The 19,497-nt window shown below is 43.5% G+C and overlaps 1 protein-coding gene across 1 annotated transcript in view; it reads right to left on the bottom strand.

Annotated features, from left to right (window-relative positions):
* Positions 1–3,890: 3,890 nt before the first annotated feature.
* The window catches only part of LOC139389391 (hemicentin-1-like), an 85,306-nt gene continuing 69,699 nt past the window's right edge, over positions 3,891–19,497 (bottom strand). Inside the window, exons 67-81 of the mRNA XM_071136112.1 lie at positions 14,169–14,339; positions 13,864–14,016; positions 13,517–13,654; positions 13,051–13,172; positions 12,684–12,924; positions 12,434–12,493; positions 12,189–12,308; positions 11,728–11,862; positions 11,454–11,573; positions 11,204–11,329; positions 10,944–11,072; positions 10,542–10,835; positions 10,297–10,416; positions 10,058–10,184; positions 3,891–5,728 (exon numbers count right to left, since the gene is read on the bottom strand). Coding sequence (XP_070992213.1) covers positions 5,338–5,728; positions 10,058–10,184; positions 10,297–10,416; positions 10,542–10,835; positions 10,944–11,072; positions 11,204–11,329; positions 11,454–11,573; positions 11,728–11,862; positions 12,189–12,308; positions 12,434–12,493; positions 12,684–12,924; positions 13,051–13,172; positions 13,517–13,654; positions 13,864–14,016; positions 14,169–14,339 — 2,447 coding nt within the window. The 3' untranslated portion in view covers positions 3,891–5,337. The remainder of the gene's footprint in view (positions 5,729–10,057; positions 10,185–10,296; positions 10,417–10,541; positions 10,836–10,943; positions 11,073–11,203; positions 11,330–11,453; positions 11,574–11,727; positions 11,863–12,188; positions 12,309–12,433; positions 12,494–12,683; positions 12,925–13,050; positions 13,173–13,516; positions 13,655–13,863; positions 14,017–14,168; positions 14,340–19,497) is intronic.

Raw genomic sequence — 19,497 nt, 5'->3', positions numbered from 1 at the left:
CAGCTATTGCTGATTTAAACAGGGTACATGTTTGCCAATATAGCAGCCAAACAGTTGCAATGTTTTTGATTGGATTAGTCTGACACTGACCGTACTCTTTCAGTACAGTTTTTTTTGTAAATGCTTAAACTCAACATCAGTTTGCAATTTAATAACACACTTCTAGCAAAACTGTAAACATTGGTCTCTACATTGCTACACTTTCACCAATTGCCTTTCCACATTGACAAGTGAACTCTTTTAGATAATGAGTTCACTTACAAATCAGAACTTGAGCACTATAAATAGGCCACAGTAAACATTTGGTTAGGACAACAATGGAGGCCAATATTGGACAGAGCGTAAGAGGTATGAGAAGGTGAAGAAGTAGGAGGAGGAGGAGAAATAGGTGAAGTAGGATGGGGAAGAGGAAGGGGAGTCAGGAAAACAACTGATTAAATCAGAGACTGTGGTTGACCATGTTGTCAACCATAGGATGAGCATGAGGGAGGCTGGGCAACAGGTTCAACCAAATCTACTGTTGCAGGTATCATCCGAATATTTCGAAATGAGAACCGGTAAGTAACTAAGTGCTGTGGTCTTACTGGTACAGTAATATGTACTGAACTTTCATGAGAAGGATCTATCACTAAAACCATTCAAATGTTTTTACAGAACTGCAAGAACCTCTTCCAACAGATACTGGTTGACTGTTCACCCCAGAGCAGGAGACCCACATTGTAAATATAGTCATTGCAGACTCAGAACTGCAGGACCACATAATGGCAGATAACACCATATTCCAAAACGTCAACAGAGTGAGTCTCTCTGTCTCATCTACTGAAACGCATTAGAATTAGGATGAAGCAGATGTACAGAGTCCCGTTCGAAAGAAACTCAGACTGTGTAAAACAACGTCGATATGAATAATGTGAGCTATACTATCCTATCATTGGTACTGGAAGTGTATGGTACTACATCATATTGACTGATCCCTGTCTTTTCATACTGTGCTACATTGTTTTGTCTTGTCTCTTTCAGAGAGTCATGGAGCTAGAAGCAGATGCAGTACATCATGAGCTAATATTTGTGGACGAGGCAAGTTTCAACCTAGCAAAAACAAGGAGCCGCGGCAGGAATATCATCGGACACCGTGCCATTATCAACGTCCCGTGACAATGTGGTGGCAACATAACAAAGGCTATTAGTCAAAACGGCGTCCTTCACCATCATGCAATCCTAGCCCCATACAACACTGCACAGATTATCACATTTCTGGACACCCTCCACAACAGACCAATCCCTAATGACCAGGAGCCACAGCAGCCAGGTACGTTATCATCTGGGACAATGTTAGTTTCCACCGGGCTGCTGTGGTCCGCAATTGGTTCACTGGTCACCCTCTTTTCATTGCACTCAATCTCCCACCATAATCTCCGTTCTTGAATCCTATTGAAGAATTCTTCTCTGCATGGCGTTGGAAGGTGTATCATCGCCATCCCCAACACCGCATACCCCTTCTACAGGTAATGGAGGAGGCTTGTGGAGACATCGATCAGGGGTCATGCCAGGCCTGGAAAAGGCACTCCAGGCGATACTTTCCACGCTGCCTAGGTCAAGACAACATCGCATGTGATCTTATGGCCAGACCCACATAGAAGGTGAGATATACCCCCCCCCCCCCTCAAGTAATAGTGTGTTATGTACGGAATGCACATCCATACTTTTGGATACCTGTGTGTATGTGTGTTTACTACATGTATGACAAAACGTTATTGCAAACTGCTTTGCCCTGCACACAAAAAAAGAAAAGGTCACAAGTATTTTTCATTTATACAATCAGTGGGTAATTGGTGCTTAGTGTGCTTATTCAAATGATGGTTTGTGTGTACTGTATTGACGCAAAAACATTTTTTTTTTAAAGAGTTTGAAGAGTTTTGTAAGAATTGTTTGCTTTTGCAAGAGATGTACAATGTTTTGCTGGTTTGGTGTAAGGTTTTGTGGTTAGTGTGTAGAGTTTTGCAAAAATAGCCTATCGTTTCAAAGAGAGTGCCTAAGCAATCAGAACAAAACTGTAATAGGTGGAATATGTTTAATGATAATACAAAAAAAACATTTATTAAAATTATGCAGATAACAAAACCAATTTAGCCCAGTTTCCAAAATATATAATCTTTGTAAAATATTAGCCACATTTTTCTAAAATGTGCCAAACAATATATCTATAATATTCCTAAAGGGATCGTTTGCTGGTTTATGGTGATTATAATGCTAATATTATGCCATATTGTTAAATATAAAATCCGTCTTAAATCCTGTCATATATACACTGCATTCCATCATAACATTATAACAAACCGCCTGATGATGAGGGCCTCAACTTACAAACAGTACCAGTTGAAAGTTTGGACACACCTACTCATTCAAGGTTTAATTATTATATATTTTTTAAAATGGTAAGATAATAGTGAAGACATCAAAACTATGAAATAACACATATGGAATCATGTAGTAAACAAAGGTGTTAAACAAATTAAATATATTTTTTTATTGGAGATTCTTTAAAGTTCTCCAACCAGCTTCATGAGGTAGTCACCTGGAATGCATTTCAATTAACAGTTCATTTGTGGAATTTCTTTCCCTATAAATCCGTTTGAGCCAATCAGTTGTCTTGTGACAAGATACGAGAGGAATACAGAAAACATCAAGCGCTATGATGAAACTGGCCCTCATGAGGACAGCCACAGGAAAGAAAGACCCATCGTTACTTCTGCTGTCGAGGATAAGTTCATTAGATGTAACTGCAGCCCAAATAAAATGCTTCACAGAGTTGAAGTAACAGACACAATTGTTCAGAGGAGGTCGTGGTCGAATTGCTGCAAAGAAACCACTACTAAAGGACATCAATAATAAGAAGAGACTTGCTTGGGAATGGAAACAATAGACCGGTGGAAATCCGTCCTTTGGTCTGATAAGTCCAAATTTGAGATTTTTGGTTCCAACCGCCTTGTCTTTGTGAGATGCAGAGTAGGTAAACGGATGATCTACACATGTGTGGATCCACCGTGAAGAATGGAGGAGGAGGTGTGATGGTGTGGGGGTGCTTTGCTGGTGACACTGTCTAGTGATTTTTGTGCCTTGAATTTTAGAATTCACTTAGTCCCACTATCATTTGTTTTTCAACAGGACAATGACCCAACACACCTCCAGGCTATGTAAGTGCTATTTTACCAAGAAGGAGAGTGATGGAGTGCTGCATCAGATGACCTGGCCTCCACAATCACCCGAGCTCAACCCAATTGAGATGGTTTGGGATGAGTTGGATCGCAGAGTGAAAGAAAAGCAGCCAACAAGTGCTAAGACTGTTGGAAAAGCATTCCTCATGAAGCTGCTTGAGAGAATGCCAAGAGTTTTCAAAGCTGTCATCAAGGCAAAGGGTGGGTACTTTGAAGTATCTAAAATCTCAAATATATTTTGATTTGATTAACACTTTTTTTGGTTACTACATGATTCCATGTGGGTTGTTTCATAGTTTTGATGTCTTCATTATTATTCTACAATGTAGAAAATAGTATAAATAAAGAAAAACCCTTGAATTAGTAGGTATGTCCAAACTTTTGACTGGTACTGTAGCTAGTGAAGTATTCAATTCTTAGGTTTCAGGGACAAAATAGTTTATTGTAGTATAGGTCCTACTGAAATATGTACTGTATTGGTTATTGGCTGCTGAGGGTTGTCGAGGCCATCAGCAATGGTCCAAAATCACCAATTGCATAATTTCTATAAAATTTGTCAACGAGCCACTGAACTAATGGCTACAAAATTATTAGGTAACATATTTCATGAAATAGCTTGTAAGGTTAAAGACAGGACTTGGAACCAGTTCAGGGAACAGAACCGACAACCAAACGTTTTCTTTTTTTTTTGTTAGTAACTCAGCCTGGCTTTAAACTTACTCTTGAAAGTTGACATAGTAGAATGCACAAGGTGCAATTTCTAAATTTGGTAGTGCATCATCAGTTCTTCTTGTCATGTTTGTAATTCCATACCACAGTGAGATATTTATATAACTTGTGGGCCACACAGAGAGGAAATGTTCAAGACACTCTGCATCAGGTTGTACCGTCGTTATATGTGCATTCATCTGGAACAGATTCCATTTTTTCCACTCTGAGCAATACGTTTTTTTGTGTCGGCTACATTTACAACAGTTCAAAACTTTGGGTTGATATCAGAAATCGGGTTAAGAATATCTTAATCCCTGTATATAAGTTATGAATGTTCCTTTTTGCAAAATACATTCATGGTCTAAGAGGGTGAGCAATGGAATAACAGTGTTATGGTGAATGTATCACATAGCTGCATGTATAACAGGACATTTATGCTCCCTTCATCTCATAGAGGAGTGGATGTGAACTTAGTGACATGGGTGAACTGGCCATTGTCATTTTAGGTAAATGCCAGATGGGCTGGTCCATTTTTAGCCCAGTGGGCTGGTCTAACTTGTTTTTTTGTGTGTGCAAAATGACTTATCTGGCTAATACTGGGGGCCGGTGTGAGGGCTTTAGAGATTGGCCAGTGTGTTAGAAATGCCAGATCTGATTGCTTGTCGCAGTCCGCCCCTGCAAACACCCACTGAATGTGGTTCTCCACTTTCAAATTCTCTTTGATTTTGGGGTGTGTTTCATGTATAATACTAATTGAGTATTCTTTTGGTTTACAAATGAACAGTTCTAGTTCAGCACAATGTCTTTGCTACTTCCTACCCCCCCATAGTTTTTAATAGTCCAGGCCAGGTGAAGCAATCTTTTCTTATCGATTTGTTCTTGCAATCCAAACACCATTTGCCTTACTGATTCAACAAAGCTGTCAAGTACCTTCAGAATAGCACCTTATAGCTGGTTCAAGTGACAACAATGACTTCAAAAATTATAGAAAAGCACTTGGGATAAAATAATATTGCCACACCTGTAGCATTATCAAAATATAAATAACTACACGCCATTCTAATGCTACAGGACCATATTTGGAGTGTTCATTGTAATGATTCCAACAAATCTTATAAAAGGTCCATTTCTTTACAAGAAAAGATTTTGTCAAAATTGTGCCCCCACAGTTTAAGATCCATTTCAATCCAGTTTACTTACTGTATCAGAGGGTCCAAATATCCATGAAATCCTTAGTGTTAATACTGTTTACCTTGTCTCATTATTAGTGCTTTCTTGGCTTGGTTAGCACGCTCTGTCTCACAGGCCTCCAGGCTGTGGGCCTGATTCTACAGAGGTTGGTGAAGGAGGGGTCAGTGGCCTCTCAGGGGCACACACAGTCAGTTCCAGCCTCCAGCTAGGGGGGCTCATCTCAGTAGGGGTATCTAGAGATGGAGATGTAGATGATGAAGATGCTCTGGTATGTGATGCGGCCCTGTGTGGAGAGGGTGGTGGCCTGCACCCCGAGACGCACCAGGCCTGACCTCTGCAGGGGCCGCAGGGTGAAGATGATGCCCCTGCCTGCCTCGTCCCTGATGCCAAACATCTGGCCCCCTGCCCCCACCCCTGGACCCCCCTCATTGCCCTGCTCCAGAATGGTGAAGGATGTTATCTCCTGCAATAACCCCCCCTCCGAGAAGGCAGACAGGCGCACGACGTTGTGATTGGCTGGGATGCCCAGGGGGAGGGTCAACAGCTTGTACTGCAGTAGCAGAGGGGAACCCCCAGAGCCACAGTCCCGAGAGCAGGGTCTGTAGCACGTCCTGCCATGGAGAGAGAAGAGTCAACTGTTACACTTTCAGAGGTACTGATACCGTCAGGCTCCAAAGGTCAGTAACATACTATATCTAATGTACAACACAACCATGTGATTGTTTAGAGGGACCAATGATCGTGACTTACGACATACATAACCGCACAACAATTACTTTATGGTGGTGTGATAAGGTAACTAAGGTAAGTACAACATGACCACCTTTAGTCCACACACAGACACATACACAGCTCTCCCTCGCCCTCCATCTGGCAAATCTGACCATAATTATATTCTCCTGATTCCTGCTTACAAGCAAACATTAAAGCAGGAAGCACCAGTGACTTGATCCATAAAAAATGGGTCAGATGAAGCAGATACTAAGCTACAGGACTGTTTTGCTAGAACAGACTGGAATATGTTCCTGGGACACGTCCGATGGCATTGAGGAGTACACCACATCAGTCATTGGCTTCATCAATAAGGGTATCGATGACGTCATCCCCACTGTGACTGTACGTACATACCCCAACCAGAAGCCATGGATAACAGCCAATATCCGTACTGAGCTAAAGGCTAGAGTTACCGCTTTCAAGGAGCGGGACTCTAACCCGGAAGCTTATAAGAAATCCCGCTATGCCCTCCGACGAACCATCAAACAGGCAAAGCATCAATACAGGTCTAAGATCGAATAGTACTACACCGGCACTGACACTCGTTGGATGTGGCAGGGCTTGCAAACCATTACAGACTACAAAGGGAAGTACAGCTGAGAGATACCCAGTAACACAAGCCTACCCGACAAGCTAAACTACTTCTATGCTCACTTCGAGGCATTTAACTGAAACATGCATGTGATCACCAGCTGTCCTGGAAGACTGTGTGATCAACACTCCGCAGCCAATGTGAGAAAAGACCTTTAAACAGGTCAGCATTCACAAGGCCGCAGGGCCAGACAGATTACCAGGACGTGTACTGCGAGCATGCGCTACCAGGACGTGTACTGCGAGCATGCGCTGACCAACTGGCAAGTGTCTTCACTGACATTTTTAACCTCTCCTTGTCCGAGTCTGTAATACCAACATGTTTCAAGTAGACCACTATAGTCCCTGTGCCCAAGAACACTAAGGTAACCTGTCTAAATGACTACCGACCCATAGCACTCACATCTTAACCATGAAGTGCTTTGAAAGGCTGGTCATGGCTCACATCAACTCTATCATCCCAGAAACCCTAGACCCACTTCAATTGGCATAACTCCCTAACAGATCCACAGATGATGCAATCACTATTGCACTCCACACTGCCCTTTCTCACCTGGACAAAAAGACCACCTATGTGAGAATGCTATTCTTTGGCTACAGCTCAGCGTTCAACACCATAGTGGCCTCAAAGCTCAACAATAAGCTACGGACCCTGAGCCTAAACACCTCCCTCTGCAACTGGATCTTGGACTTCCTGACGGGCCGCCGCCAGGTGGTAAGGGTCGGTAACAACACATCCGCCACGTTGATCCTCAACACAGGGGACCCTCAGTGGTGCATGCTCAGTCTCCTCCTGTACTCCCTGTTCATTCATGACTGCACGGCCAGGCACCACTCCAACACCATCATTAAGTTTGCCGATGACACAACAGTGGTAGGCCTGATCACGACAACGACGAGACAGTCTATAGGGAGATGGTCAGAGACCTGGCCATGTGGTGCCAGGACAACAAGCTCTCCCTCAACATGATCAAGACAAAAGAGATGATTGTGGACTACAGGAAAAAGAGGACCGAGCACACACCCCCTTCTCATCGACGGGGCTGTAATGGAGCAGGTTGAGAGCTTCAAGATTCTTGGTGTCCACATCACCAACAAACTAACATGTTCCAAGCACACCAAGGCAGTTATGAAGAGGGCACAACAAAACCTATTCCCCCTCAGGAGAAAGAATGAAAACATTTGGCATGGGTCCTCAGATCCTCAAAAGGTTCTGCAGCTGCACCATCAAGAGCATCCTGACGGGTTGCATCACTACCTGGTATGTCAACTGCTCGCCCTCCGACCACAAGGCACTACAGTGCCGCAAGGCACTACATCACTGGGGCCAAGCTTCTTGCAATCCAGGACTTCTCTACCAGGCGATGTCATAGGAAGGCCCTAAAAATGGTCAAAGACTCCAGCCACCCTAGTCATAGACTGTTCTCTCTGCTACCGCATGGCAAGCGGTACCGGAGCGCCAAGTCTAGGTCCAAGAGGCTTCTAAACAGCTTCTACCCCCAAGCCATAAGACTCTTGAACATCTAATCAAATGGCTACCCCGGATTATTTGCATTGCCCCCCCCCCCCCCCCCCCCTTTTACACTGCTGCTACTCTGTTATCATTTATGCATAGACACTTTAATAACTCTACCTACAGTGCCTTGCGAAAGTATTCGGCCCCCTTGAACTTTGCGACCTTTTGCCACATTTCAGGCTTCAAACATAAAGATATAAAACAGTATTTTTTTGTGAAGAATCAACAAGTGGGACACAATCATGAAGTGGAACGACATTTATTGGATATTTCAAACTTTTTTAACAAATCAAAAACTGAAAAATTGGGCGTGCAAAATTATTCAGCCCCCTTAAGTTAATACTTTGTAGCGCCACCTTTTCCTGTGATTACAGCTGTAAGTCGCTTGGGGTATGTCTCTATCAGTTTTGCACATCGAGAGACTGAAATTTTTTCCCATTCCTCCTTGCAAAACAGCTCAAGCTCAGTGAGGTTGGATGGAGAGCATTTGTGAACAGCAGTTTTCAGTTCTTTCCACAGATTCTCGATTGGATTCAGGTCTGGACTTTGACTTGGCCATTCTAACACCTGGGAATGTTTATTTTTGAACCATTCCATTGTAGATTTTGCTTTATGTTTTGGATCATTGTCTTGTTGGAAGACAAATCTCCGTCCCAGTCTCAGGTCTTTTGCAGACTCCATCAGGTTTTCTTCCAGAATGGTCCTGTATTTGGCTCCATCCATCTTCCCATCAATTTTAACCATCTTCCCTGTCCCTGCTGAAGAAAAGCAGGCCCAAACCATGATGCTGCCACCACCATGTTTGACAGTGGGGATGGTGTGTTCAGCTGTGTTGCTTTTACGCCAAACATAACGTTTTGCATTGTTGCCAAAAAGTTCAATTTTGGTTTCATCTGACCAGAGCACCTTCTTCCACATGTTTGGTGTGTCTCCCAGGTGGCTTGTGGCAAACTTGAAACAACACTTTTTATGGATATCTTTAAGAAATGGCTTTCATCTTGCCACTCTTCCATAAAGGCCAGATTTGTGCAATATACGACTGATTGTTGTCCTATGGACAGAGTCTCCCACCTCAGCTGTAGATCTCTGCAGTTCATCCAGAGTGATCATGGGCCTCTTGGCTGCATCTCTGATCAGTCTTCTCCTTGTATGAGCTGAAAGTTTAGAGGGACGGCCAGGTCTTGGTAGATTTGCAGTGGTCTGATACTCCTTCCATTTCAATATTATCGCTTGCACAGTGCTCCTTGGGATGTTTAAAGCTTGGGAAATCTTTTTGTATCCAAATCCGGCTTTAAACTTCTTCACAACAGTATCTCGGACCTGCCTGGTGTGTTCCTTGTTCTTCATGATGCTCTCTGCGCTTTTAACGGACCTCTGAGACTATCACAGTGCAGGTGCATTTATACAGAGACTTGATTACACACAGGTGGATTGTATTTATCATCATTAGTCATTTAGGGCAACATTGGATCATTCAGAGATCCTCACTGAACTTCTGGAGAGAGTTGGCTGCACTGAAAGTAAAGGGGCTGAATAATTTTGCACGCCCAATTTTTCAGTTTTTGATTTGTTAAAAAAGTTTGAAATATCCAATAAATGTCGTTCCACTTCATGATTGTGTCCCACTTGTTGTTGATTCTTCACAAAAAAATACAGTTTTATATCTTTATGTTTGAAGCCTGAAATGTGGCAAAAGGTCGCAAAGTTCAAGGGGGCCGAATACTTTCGCAAGGCACTGTACATGTACATATTACCTTGAGTAACCGGTGTCCCCGCACATTGACTCTGTACCGGTACCCCCCCTGTGTATATTCTCGCTATTGTTATTTTACTGCCTCTTTTATTTACCTGTTACTTTTATTTCTTATTCTTATTTGTACTGCATTGTTGGTTAGGGGCTGGTAAGTAAGCATTTCACTGTAAGGTCTACCTACACCTTTTGTATTAGGTGCATGTGACTAATACAATTTGATTTGTTTTGATTACAAAAATACTCATGAAACGATCTGTCTAACCACATATTGCAAACACACAGTGGTGTTTTATTGAAGCTCCATACCCTGGGCTTCCTCCTTTCTGATAGGATGCAGGGCAGGGCGTGTCCAAACACTGATATCCTCCACGAGTGTTGAAGCACATCTGGTTGTGTCCACACTGGATGCCTTGTACTGCACACTCATCAATGTCTGCAAGCATCAGAAAGGAAACTCAGTATCTGTATGTGTTCTTGGCAATGTAAACCTAGTCGTGGTGGGTGGTTTATGTAGTGTTCATGTGTATTGTTCGTTTTCTCCATACCTGTGCAGCTCCTGCCGTTGGGTAACAGCTGGTACCCTGTAGGACAGAGGCACTGGAAACCCCCTATTGTGTTCCGGCACTCATGTTGGCATGGGTTCCTCAGCAAGCACTCATCCACATCTGTACAGAAACCGATGACACAATGAGGTGAGCAAGACGTACCAGACTCAACTCCCTTGCTTTTGCTTACAGACATTCAAATCAAATTAGAAAGGGGGGGGGGGGGGGAGAGGGAGACGACTCACCGACACATGTGCCATCTCTGTTGGTATAGCCTATGGGGCAGCTCTGTCTGGTGATGCGAGATACCCCATGATGCCGAGAGAGAATGGGCCTACCCAGCGATGACACCAGCTGTGGGCGCAGTCTTGCCCTGACACGGCTACCATTGGAGAAGACCTGTCCTCTCTCTAGACCAGCACAAGAGCGCCCATCCCCCGTTAACACAGTGCCTGGTGGGCAGAGGCACCGGAAGCTGCCTGGCATATTACGGCACTGGTGGGCACAGGGGCTTGGCATCTGTAGGCACTCATCAATGTCTGAAAGGCAAAACAAGACTCAGACACTTCTTAGAACAAGATTTTATTGGACAGTAGCATATTGATTAGTGTAGTAATACATGTCTATGCCAAGATGAAGTGTCTTACCCAGGCATGGACGGCCCACCCCCTGGGACTGATAACCTCTGGGGCAGACACAGCCGTACCCCCCAATGGTGTTCTGACACATCTGGCTGTAACGGCACAAGTGGCTTCCATCCTGGCATTCGTCCACATCTGTGAATCACAATGTTGGTAAACACAGGGCATACTGTAATGGTAGGATCAGCATTCTCACACCACAAACCTGTACCTGCGTGCAACAACATTCAAAGTAAAAGATGGGTGAGGTATAAATGGCATCATACCCATGCATGCTCCATTCTCTCCCATTCTCATGCCAGCTGGGCAGCTGTCGAAACACTGGTAGCCTCCCTCTGTGTTGCGGCACTGCTGGTGAGCTGGGCACACATTCCTGCTGCACTCGTTGATGTCTGTATACAAACAAACACAAAAGGTTAGAGATTCCACAATTTAACGCGCTGCTTCCATATGATACTGGTATGAAAGATTTGATTCTGTTGATAATATCATCAGTGAGTCACAGGGTCCACTGACCCAGACAGCGCTGGCCAGACAGCTGGTAGCCAGGGTTGCAGACACAGCGGAAGGAGCCCAGGGTGTTCAGACACTGCTGCTGACACGGGGAGAGAGACGACTCCTGGCACTCATCCACATCTGAAACTCACACCACAGGTCAAACTCTGTTACTAATATGCCTTATTGTCAGGACCCTATTATAAGATGGAGACTAGAATGTATTCTATTCAGTGGATGACTGAAAAATAATCCCCCCTCCCCAAAAAAGTGTATTTGTTGTGAATAGACTTGCCTTCACAGCTGGATCCCATGGCGCTGGGCTTGAAGCCTGGGACACATTTAGCCTGGCAGCGGTATGTGCCAACCGTGTTCACACACTGCTGGTTGTAGTGGCACATGTGGGAGCCCTGGGCACATTCATCAATATCTGTAGAGAGATACCACATGTGAGGTCAAACACAATAACACTGTCTGCAATACAGCAGTAGGATGTATACTTTCACAGTGATAATATCACCCTGGAACCAAATAGTGTGTGTGCTAGCTAACTGATTCTATTTACATTTTATCCCCCCAACATTCTTTTTTTGATAAATTTCTAAATAGATTACCTTCTAAATATAGCATACAAATCACCATGATACCAGATCCCTTTACAGACCGATCACTTACTGTAACGTAATCTAATTAGGAGATACTGTATAACGGTGTGATAAAGTATGCAGCATTCAGTTAGTGTTTCCTGTGGCTGACCTTGACATGTGTTGGTTTCTGGGGAGATGGTGAAGCCAGAGGGACAGGCACAGGAGAAGCCACCCATCACATTGTTGCAGGAATGTGAGCAAGGCGACTCGGCAGCACATTCATCCTCATCTAAGCATTCAGATACAGTTAATAAAGGTAATATGCATTAATGAGTTAATTGAATTGCAAACTACAAAATAACATTGGTCGATCCAACAAAGAAATTGAAGAAGGAAAAGGTATACAAAACATACCTGTACAGTAAGAGGCTGTATCCAGGACAAAACCTTCCGGGCATGTTTTTCCATCCCCATCTAAAGACAGAGGAGCACATTCAATCCATGAGCAGATGATGCTACTGTATCACAACTTTAAACAATGAAAATTACATCTTAAAAATGAATGTGTTTGCTCCAGTACATCCAGTTAAAATTCAAGTGTTTGACTGACTGTCTGTATTGTGTTAGCCTGCTTTGTGGTAATCTGTTTTATATTTCCACTGACCAGGTAGGAGTAGGGAGGCTGTGATCTGGAAGTCCAGACTGAGAGTGAACATGCTGTAGATGCCATCCATCTGGGACACCTTGATGAGCTGCAGCAGTGGCCCCTGACGCTCCTCTCGGCCCTCGTAGATGATGGAGTGGTTACAGCGCAGCACCATGGGACCGTCTGCTCTCTGGTGGGCCTGGGACGACCATGAGTACAGCTGCCCTGGTCCCGTTTGCACGTATGACTCATCAAACTCCTGCATGACACAAAGGAATCATCATATTAGAGATAGATTATGTTGAGATTTAATTAAGACTTTTATGGTTTGTCACAGTCAGGGACTTCAGCTGGCCTTAGGATGACCGTGTTAATCAATACACACCTGCAGATTGAGATGGGAGGTTGATAATATCAGAGGGACAAAGCCGTTGATGACAATGTCTATTAGGAGAGCCCCCTCTGAGTCCAGACCTCTGGCTACATGGGTCAACTGAAGGATCTCTCCTGGTTACAAACACAAACACAACATTCAAATACATCTGGGATACATTATAAAACAGTCACTTGGGAGAGTTATCTGTCTGAAGAGGACCCACCCCATATTTTCTGGGGTTCTTATTGAAGTTGCCAAAGGAGTCCGTCATTGAAACCAGATCCTAGTAATAATTTATAAAAACTACAGTCATGGAGAACTATGCCCTCTGCTGGTTCTCTTATAATGTACAGATTTAAAGGGACAATTCCGCTTACGAGAGACAACCACTGTTATAGGACTACATTTACAGTAGAGTAAACCTTAGTTCAGGTTAATTTACAGGATGTTATTGTATCTGTTCTTCAGTGCTGACCTGTGTCAAACTCCAGCTGTGACTCCTGTTTGAACAGGCCCTGGGTCAGGGAGTAGCCGTTCCTGGCTGCTCCAGTCTGCAGTACTGTGGTCCAGTAGATGGGAGCAAACACAGACACCAACACCCGTAGCAATGGACCTGCAAAACATCAGTAGTTAGACCACAGCCTCTATGGAAATACCTCTGAGCAAAGTGTGATAGGTCAAGATACAGCAATGATCAGTGGCTGAGGGATCTATGTGCTTGATTATGGGAAATAACTTTACAGCAAGTGCTTGATTATTGCATTTAGATCTGCTTCTGAGAGGCTCCTACTGGTAAGATATCTCTCACACTCCCATACTCACCCACACTAGGAGGGATGTTGTCCAGGTGGGCCTGCAGGGTGCTGGTGCCGTCTTCTGGGTTATCTGTGATGTTAGCCTCCAGGAACGACACCCCAAACTCCCTATCATTCACCACCCCTATCAGACTCCCCCTGGCCTTACGAGGGGCCTCCCCTTCAGTCAACAGAGACAGAGACATAAGTATTAAGTTATACATTATTTAAGAGTAGCTGTAGTACTATACCTTCTATGTACACACATTATTTAATTGTTAAATTCAGCTGCGTACGTTTGGAGTGACAGGAGAACAGTTCAAACACCCGTACCTGGACAGAGTCCAATCTGACATCTCCTGGAGTCCCTACTGGGAGCGTCACATGATTTCCCCCCATTGGCCAGCTCTGGATTGTTGCATAACCTGATTCGCTCCTGATTCCCTCGACCACAGGTAGTGCTGCATGGGCCCCAATTCTCCCAGTTAGAATAACCTCCATTGACTGTGGCAGGAGAGGGAGAGTAGGGAGGGAGACGGAGATCATCCATATAGAGAATTAAATAAACAATCCATAATTACTATTGTGTGTTTTCTTATTCCTTTGATATAATGGATAGAGAGGATCTAATTGTAGGAATATTAGATTTATTTTATTTATTTATTTATATGGGAAAATCAACATTAATCAACATGAATATTACAATAATGCAACATCCATGTAAATGTGCCGGGGTTAGCCAAAAGCTAATTTGGGCCTGTGTAAAGATAAGGGCCTTTGCACAGCCACTATACAAATACTGACTAAAACAATACAAAATACAAATACATTACATCCAATAATATATAACTCTAACAACAACGACACCATCAACTGTCGTCTTACATATGAAGAACCACAGATAGCTCAAATCTATCCAAACCTGTTCAGAGTTATGTTTTCAATAAAAATTAAAAAATACAATAATCAGTGCAGCTCCTCAAGTCCATGGGCATTGCATTCCAGTATATTGTAGCTCTAACAGAGAAGACTGATTGACCGATTTTACTGTGTCGAAAAGGGACACAATCCCATCTTACTGCCCTTGTTACTCTGGAGGTGCTTTCCTTGAGCATTATACTGTATGCCAGTATAGGGCTGGAGGGACAAGAACATGCAGGATCTTAAAGACAAGGCTTGCATCTACATACTGCTTAAAGCTATCCAGACTAAATAAATTATGTTTGTAAATTATATGACAATGGTGGTAACTGTTTGGTTTGTCATCAAAAATCTTAAGTGTTTGTAGAGTAATTCAATTGGTTTCAGAATAGTAGCCCCTGCTTATGACCAGCATGTGAGGCAACAACTCAGATGTGAGAAGATCAGGGCATATATAGTTTGGCGGCCTCCAGAGGAAGGGAAGGTCTTATAAATCTAAAGTTGGACAATCCAAACTTGACCGCGTTAACCATCTTTTTCACATGTTTCTTAAATGTCAAGTTGGAGTCCAAAATGATGCCGAGATACCTGAAGTTTGACACAACTTTCAGATTCTCCCCATTAACAAGAACAGCTCGTTGGGAAGAATCAATGGATTTCTTAGAGAAGTACATACAGTCTTGTCGATTATTTAAATGCAGGCAACAATTTGTAATCCATTTAGAAACATCTACCGTAGTGTCAGTTAACTTGTTAAACTAGTTTTCTAGTTTTTGAGTGTACATACATAACTTTATTGTCTGCATACATCTGCAAGTTAACTTGTGGGCAAGCAAGTGAGATCATTTATATAGATGGTAAACAGAAGGGGGCCTAATATTGACCCTTGTGGGACCCCAATGTTATAGTAAAGACAGTCCGACTGAGTGTCCCCCAAACAAACCCTTTGACTTCTGTTTGTCAGATAGGAATACATCCAACTCATAACTTCAGTGGACACATTAAGGGAGGATTGTTTGAATATAAGGACCTCATGATCCACAGTATCAAAGGCCTTTTTTAAGATCCAAAAAGACTGCGCTGACTTCACCACCTATGTCCAGTTTAGATTTAATGCACTCCAGAATACAGTCGTATGAAAACGTTTGGGCACCCCTCTGAGGCTGCATAATAATTTACTCTGTCACAGAAAATGATCACAGTGGCATGCCATTCATTTTCGAATACTTTCGAGTACTGGGGTATTGTCCAGACAAAGATTTTTAGTGTAGCAATATTAAGTTGTATGAAATTAAATCAGATGTGAAAAATAGGCTATTCAAAAATGTGGGCACCCTTGTCATTCTGTTGATTTGAATACCTGTAACTACTTAGCACTGATTCATTGGAACACACAATTGGTTTGGTGAGCTCATTAAGCCTTGAACGTCATAGACAGGTGCATCCAATCATGAGAAAAAGTATTTAAGGTGGCCAATTGCAAGTTGTTGTTCTCTTTGACTCTCCTCTGAAGAGTGGCAACATGGGGGGCCTCAAAACAACTCTCAAATGACCTGAACACAAAGATTGTTCAACATTATGGTTTAGAGGAAGGCTACAAAAAGCTATCGCTGAGATTTAAGCTGTCAAATCAAATAAAATTTTATTTGTCACATACACATGGTTAGCAGATGTTAATGCGAGTGTAGCGAAATGCTTGTGCTTCTAGTTCCGACAATGCAGTAATAACCAACAAGTAATCTAACTAACAATTCCAAAACTACTGTCTTGTACACAGTGTAAGGGGATAAAGAATATGTACATAAGGATATATGAATGAGTGATGGTACAGAGCAGCATAGGCAAGATACAGTAGATGGTATCGAGTACAGTATATACATATGAGATGAGTATGTAAACAAAGTGGCATAGTTAAAGTGGCTAGTGATACATGTATTACATAAGAATACAGTCGATGGTATAGAGTACAGTATATACGTATGCATATGAGATGAATAATGTAGGGTAAGTAACATTATATAAGGTAGCATTGTTTAAAGTGGCTAGTGATATATTTACATCATTTCCCATCAATTCCCATTATTAAAGTGGCTGGAGTTGTGTCAGTGTGTTGGCAGCAGCCACTCAATGTTAGTGGTGGCTGTTTAACCTGTTGGATCTCTAGGGGCGCTATTTCATTTTTGGATAAAAAACGTTCCCGTTTTAAGCGCGATATTTTGTCACGAAAAGATGCTCGACTATGCATATTCTTGACAGTTTTTGAAAGAAAACACTGCAAAGATATTGTCTGTAAGTGCCCCAGAACTCATTCTACAGGCGAAACCAAGATGATGCGTCAAGCAGGAAATGAGCAGAATCTCTGAAGCTCTGTTTTCCATTGTCTCCTTATATGGCTGTGATTGCGCAAGGAATGAGCCTACACTTTCTGTCGTTTTCCCAAGGTGTTTACAGCATTGTGACGTATTTGTAGGCATATCATTGGAAGATTGACCGTAAGAGACTACATTTTCCAAGTGTCCGCCTGGTGTCCTGCGTGGAATTCGGTGCGCAAACGCCAGTTGCTTGTACTTTTCCATTTGATTGAGGGGAGAAACCATGCTTCCACGAACGATATATCATTGAAGAGATATGTGAAAAACACCTTGAGGATTGATTCTAAACAACGTTTATGTTTATGTTTTCGTTAACGTTAACGTTTATGTTTTCAGTCAATATTATGGAGTTAATTTGGAAAAAAGTTCGCGTTTTGAGGACTGAATTTTCGTTTTTTTTTTGGTAGCCAAATGTGATGTGCAAAACGGAGCTATTTCTAATACACAAAGAATCTTTTTGGGAAAAACTGAGCATCTGCTATCTAACTGAGAGTCTCCTCATTGAAAACATCCGAAGTTCTTCAAAGGTAAATTATTTTATTTGAAGGCTTTTATGTTTTTGTTGAAATCTTGCGTGCTGGATGCTAACGCTAATGCTAACGCTAAATGCTACGCTAGCTAGCCACTTTTACACAAATGATTGTTTTCCTATGGTTGAGAAGCATATTTTGAAAATCTGAGATGACAGTGTTGTTTACAAAAGGCTAAGCTTGAGAGATGGCATATTTATTTCATTTCATTTGCGATTTTCATGAATAGTTAACGTTGCGTTATGGTAATGAGCTTAGGTCTGTAAATAGAATCCCGGATCCGGGTTTGGTCGACGCAACAGGTTAACAGTCTGATGGCCTTGAGATAGAAGCTGTTTTTCAGTCTCTCGGTCCCAGCTTTGATGCACCTGTACTGACCTCGCCTTCTGGATGATAGCGGGGTGAACAGGCAGTGGCTCGGGTGGTTGATGTCCTTGATGATCTTTATGGCCTTCCTGTGACATCGGGTGGTGTAGGTGTCCTGGAGGGCAGGCAGTTTGCCCCCGGTGATGCGTTGTGCAGACCTCACTACCCTCTGGAGAGCCTTACGGTTGAGGGCAGAGCAGTTGCCGTACCAGGCGGTGATACAGCCCGCCAGGATGCTCTCGATTGTGCATCTGTAGAAGTTTGTGAGTGCTTTTGGTGACAAGCCAAATTTCTTCAGCCTCCTGAGGTTGAAGAGGCGCTGCTGCGCCTTCTTCACAATGCTGTCTGTGTGAGTGGACCAATTCAGTTTGTCTGTGATGTGTATGCCGAGGAACTTAAAACTTGCTACCCTCTCCACTACTGTTCCATCGATGTGGATAGGGGGGTGTTCCCTCTGCTGTTTCCTGAAGTCCACAATCATCTCCTTAGTTTTGTTGACGTTGAGTGTGAGGTTATTTTCCTGACACCACACTAGGAGGGCCCTCACCTCCTCCCTGTAGGCCGTCTCGTCGTTGTTGGTAATCAAGCCTACCACTGTTGTGTCGTCCGCAAACTTGATGATTGAGTTGGAGGCGTGCGTGGCCACGCAGTCGTGGGTGAACAGGGAGTACAGGAGAGGGCTCAGAACGCACCCTTGTGGGGCCCCAGTGTTGAGGATCAGCGGGGAGGAGATGTTGTTGCCTACCCTCACCACCTGAGGGCGGCCCGTCAGGAAGTCCAGTACCCAGTTGCAATGGGCGGGGTCGAGACCCAGGGTCTCGAGCTTGATGACGAGCTTGGAGGGTACTATGGTGTTGAATGCCGAGCTGTAGTCAATGAACAGCATTCTCACATAGGTATTCCTCTTGTCCAGATGGGTTAGGGCAGTGTGCAGTGTGGTTGAGATTGCATCGTCTGTGGACCTATTTGGGCGGTAAGCAAATTGGAGTGGGTCTAGGGTGTCAGGTAGGGTGGAGGTGATATGGTCCTTGACTAGTTTCTCAAAGCACTTCATGATGACGGAAGTGAGTGCTACGGGGCGGTAGTCGTTTAGCTCAGTTACCTTAGCTTTCTTGGGAACAGGAACAATGGTGGCCCTCTTGAAGCATGTGGGAACAGCAGACTGGTATAGGGATTGATTGAATATGTCCGTAAAACACACCGGCCAGCTGGTCTGCGCATGCTCTGAGGGCGCGGCTGGGGATGCCGTCTGGGCCTGCAGCCTTGCGAGGGTTAACACGTTTAAATGTCTTACTCACCTCGGCTGCAGTGAAGGAGAGACCGCATGTTTTCATTGCAGGCCGTGTCAGTGGCACTGTATTGTCCTCAAAGCGGGCAAAAAAGTTATTTAGTCTGCCTGGGAGGCCATCCTGGTCTGTGACTGGGCTGGATTTCTTCCTGTAGTCCGTGATTGACTGTAGACCCTGCCACATG

The sequence above is a fragment of the Oncorhynchus clarkii genome, chromosome 30 (genome assembly GCF_045791955.1).
Source record: "Oncorhynchus clarkii lewisi isolate Uvic-CL-2024 chromosome 30, UVic_Ocla_1.0, whole genome shotgun sequence".
In the NCBI taxonomy this organism is placed as follows: domain Eukaryota; kingdom Metazoa; phylum Chordata; class Actinopteri; order Salmoniformes; family Salmonidae; genus Oncorhynchus; species Oncorhynchus clarkii.
Note: the sequence above shows the minus strand (reverse complement) of the source record. Positions and strands in the feature narration are given on the sequence as shown.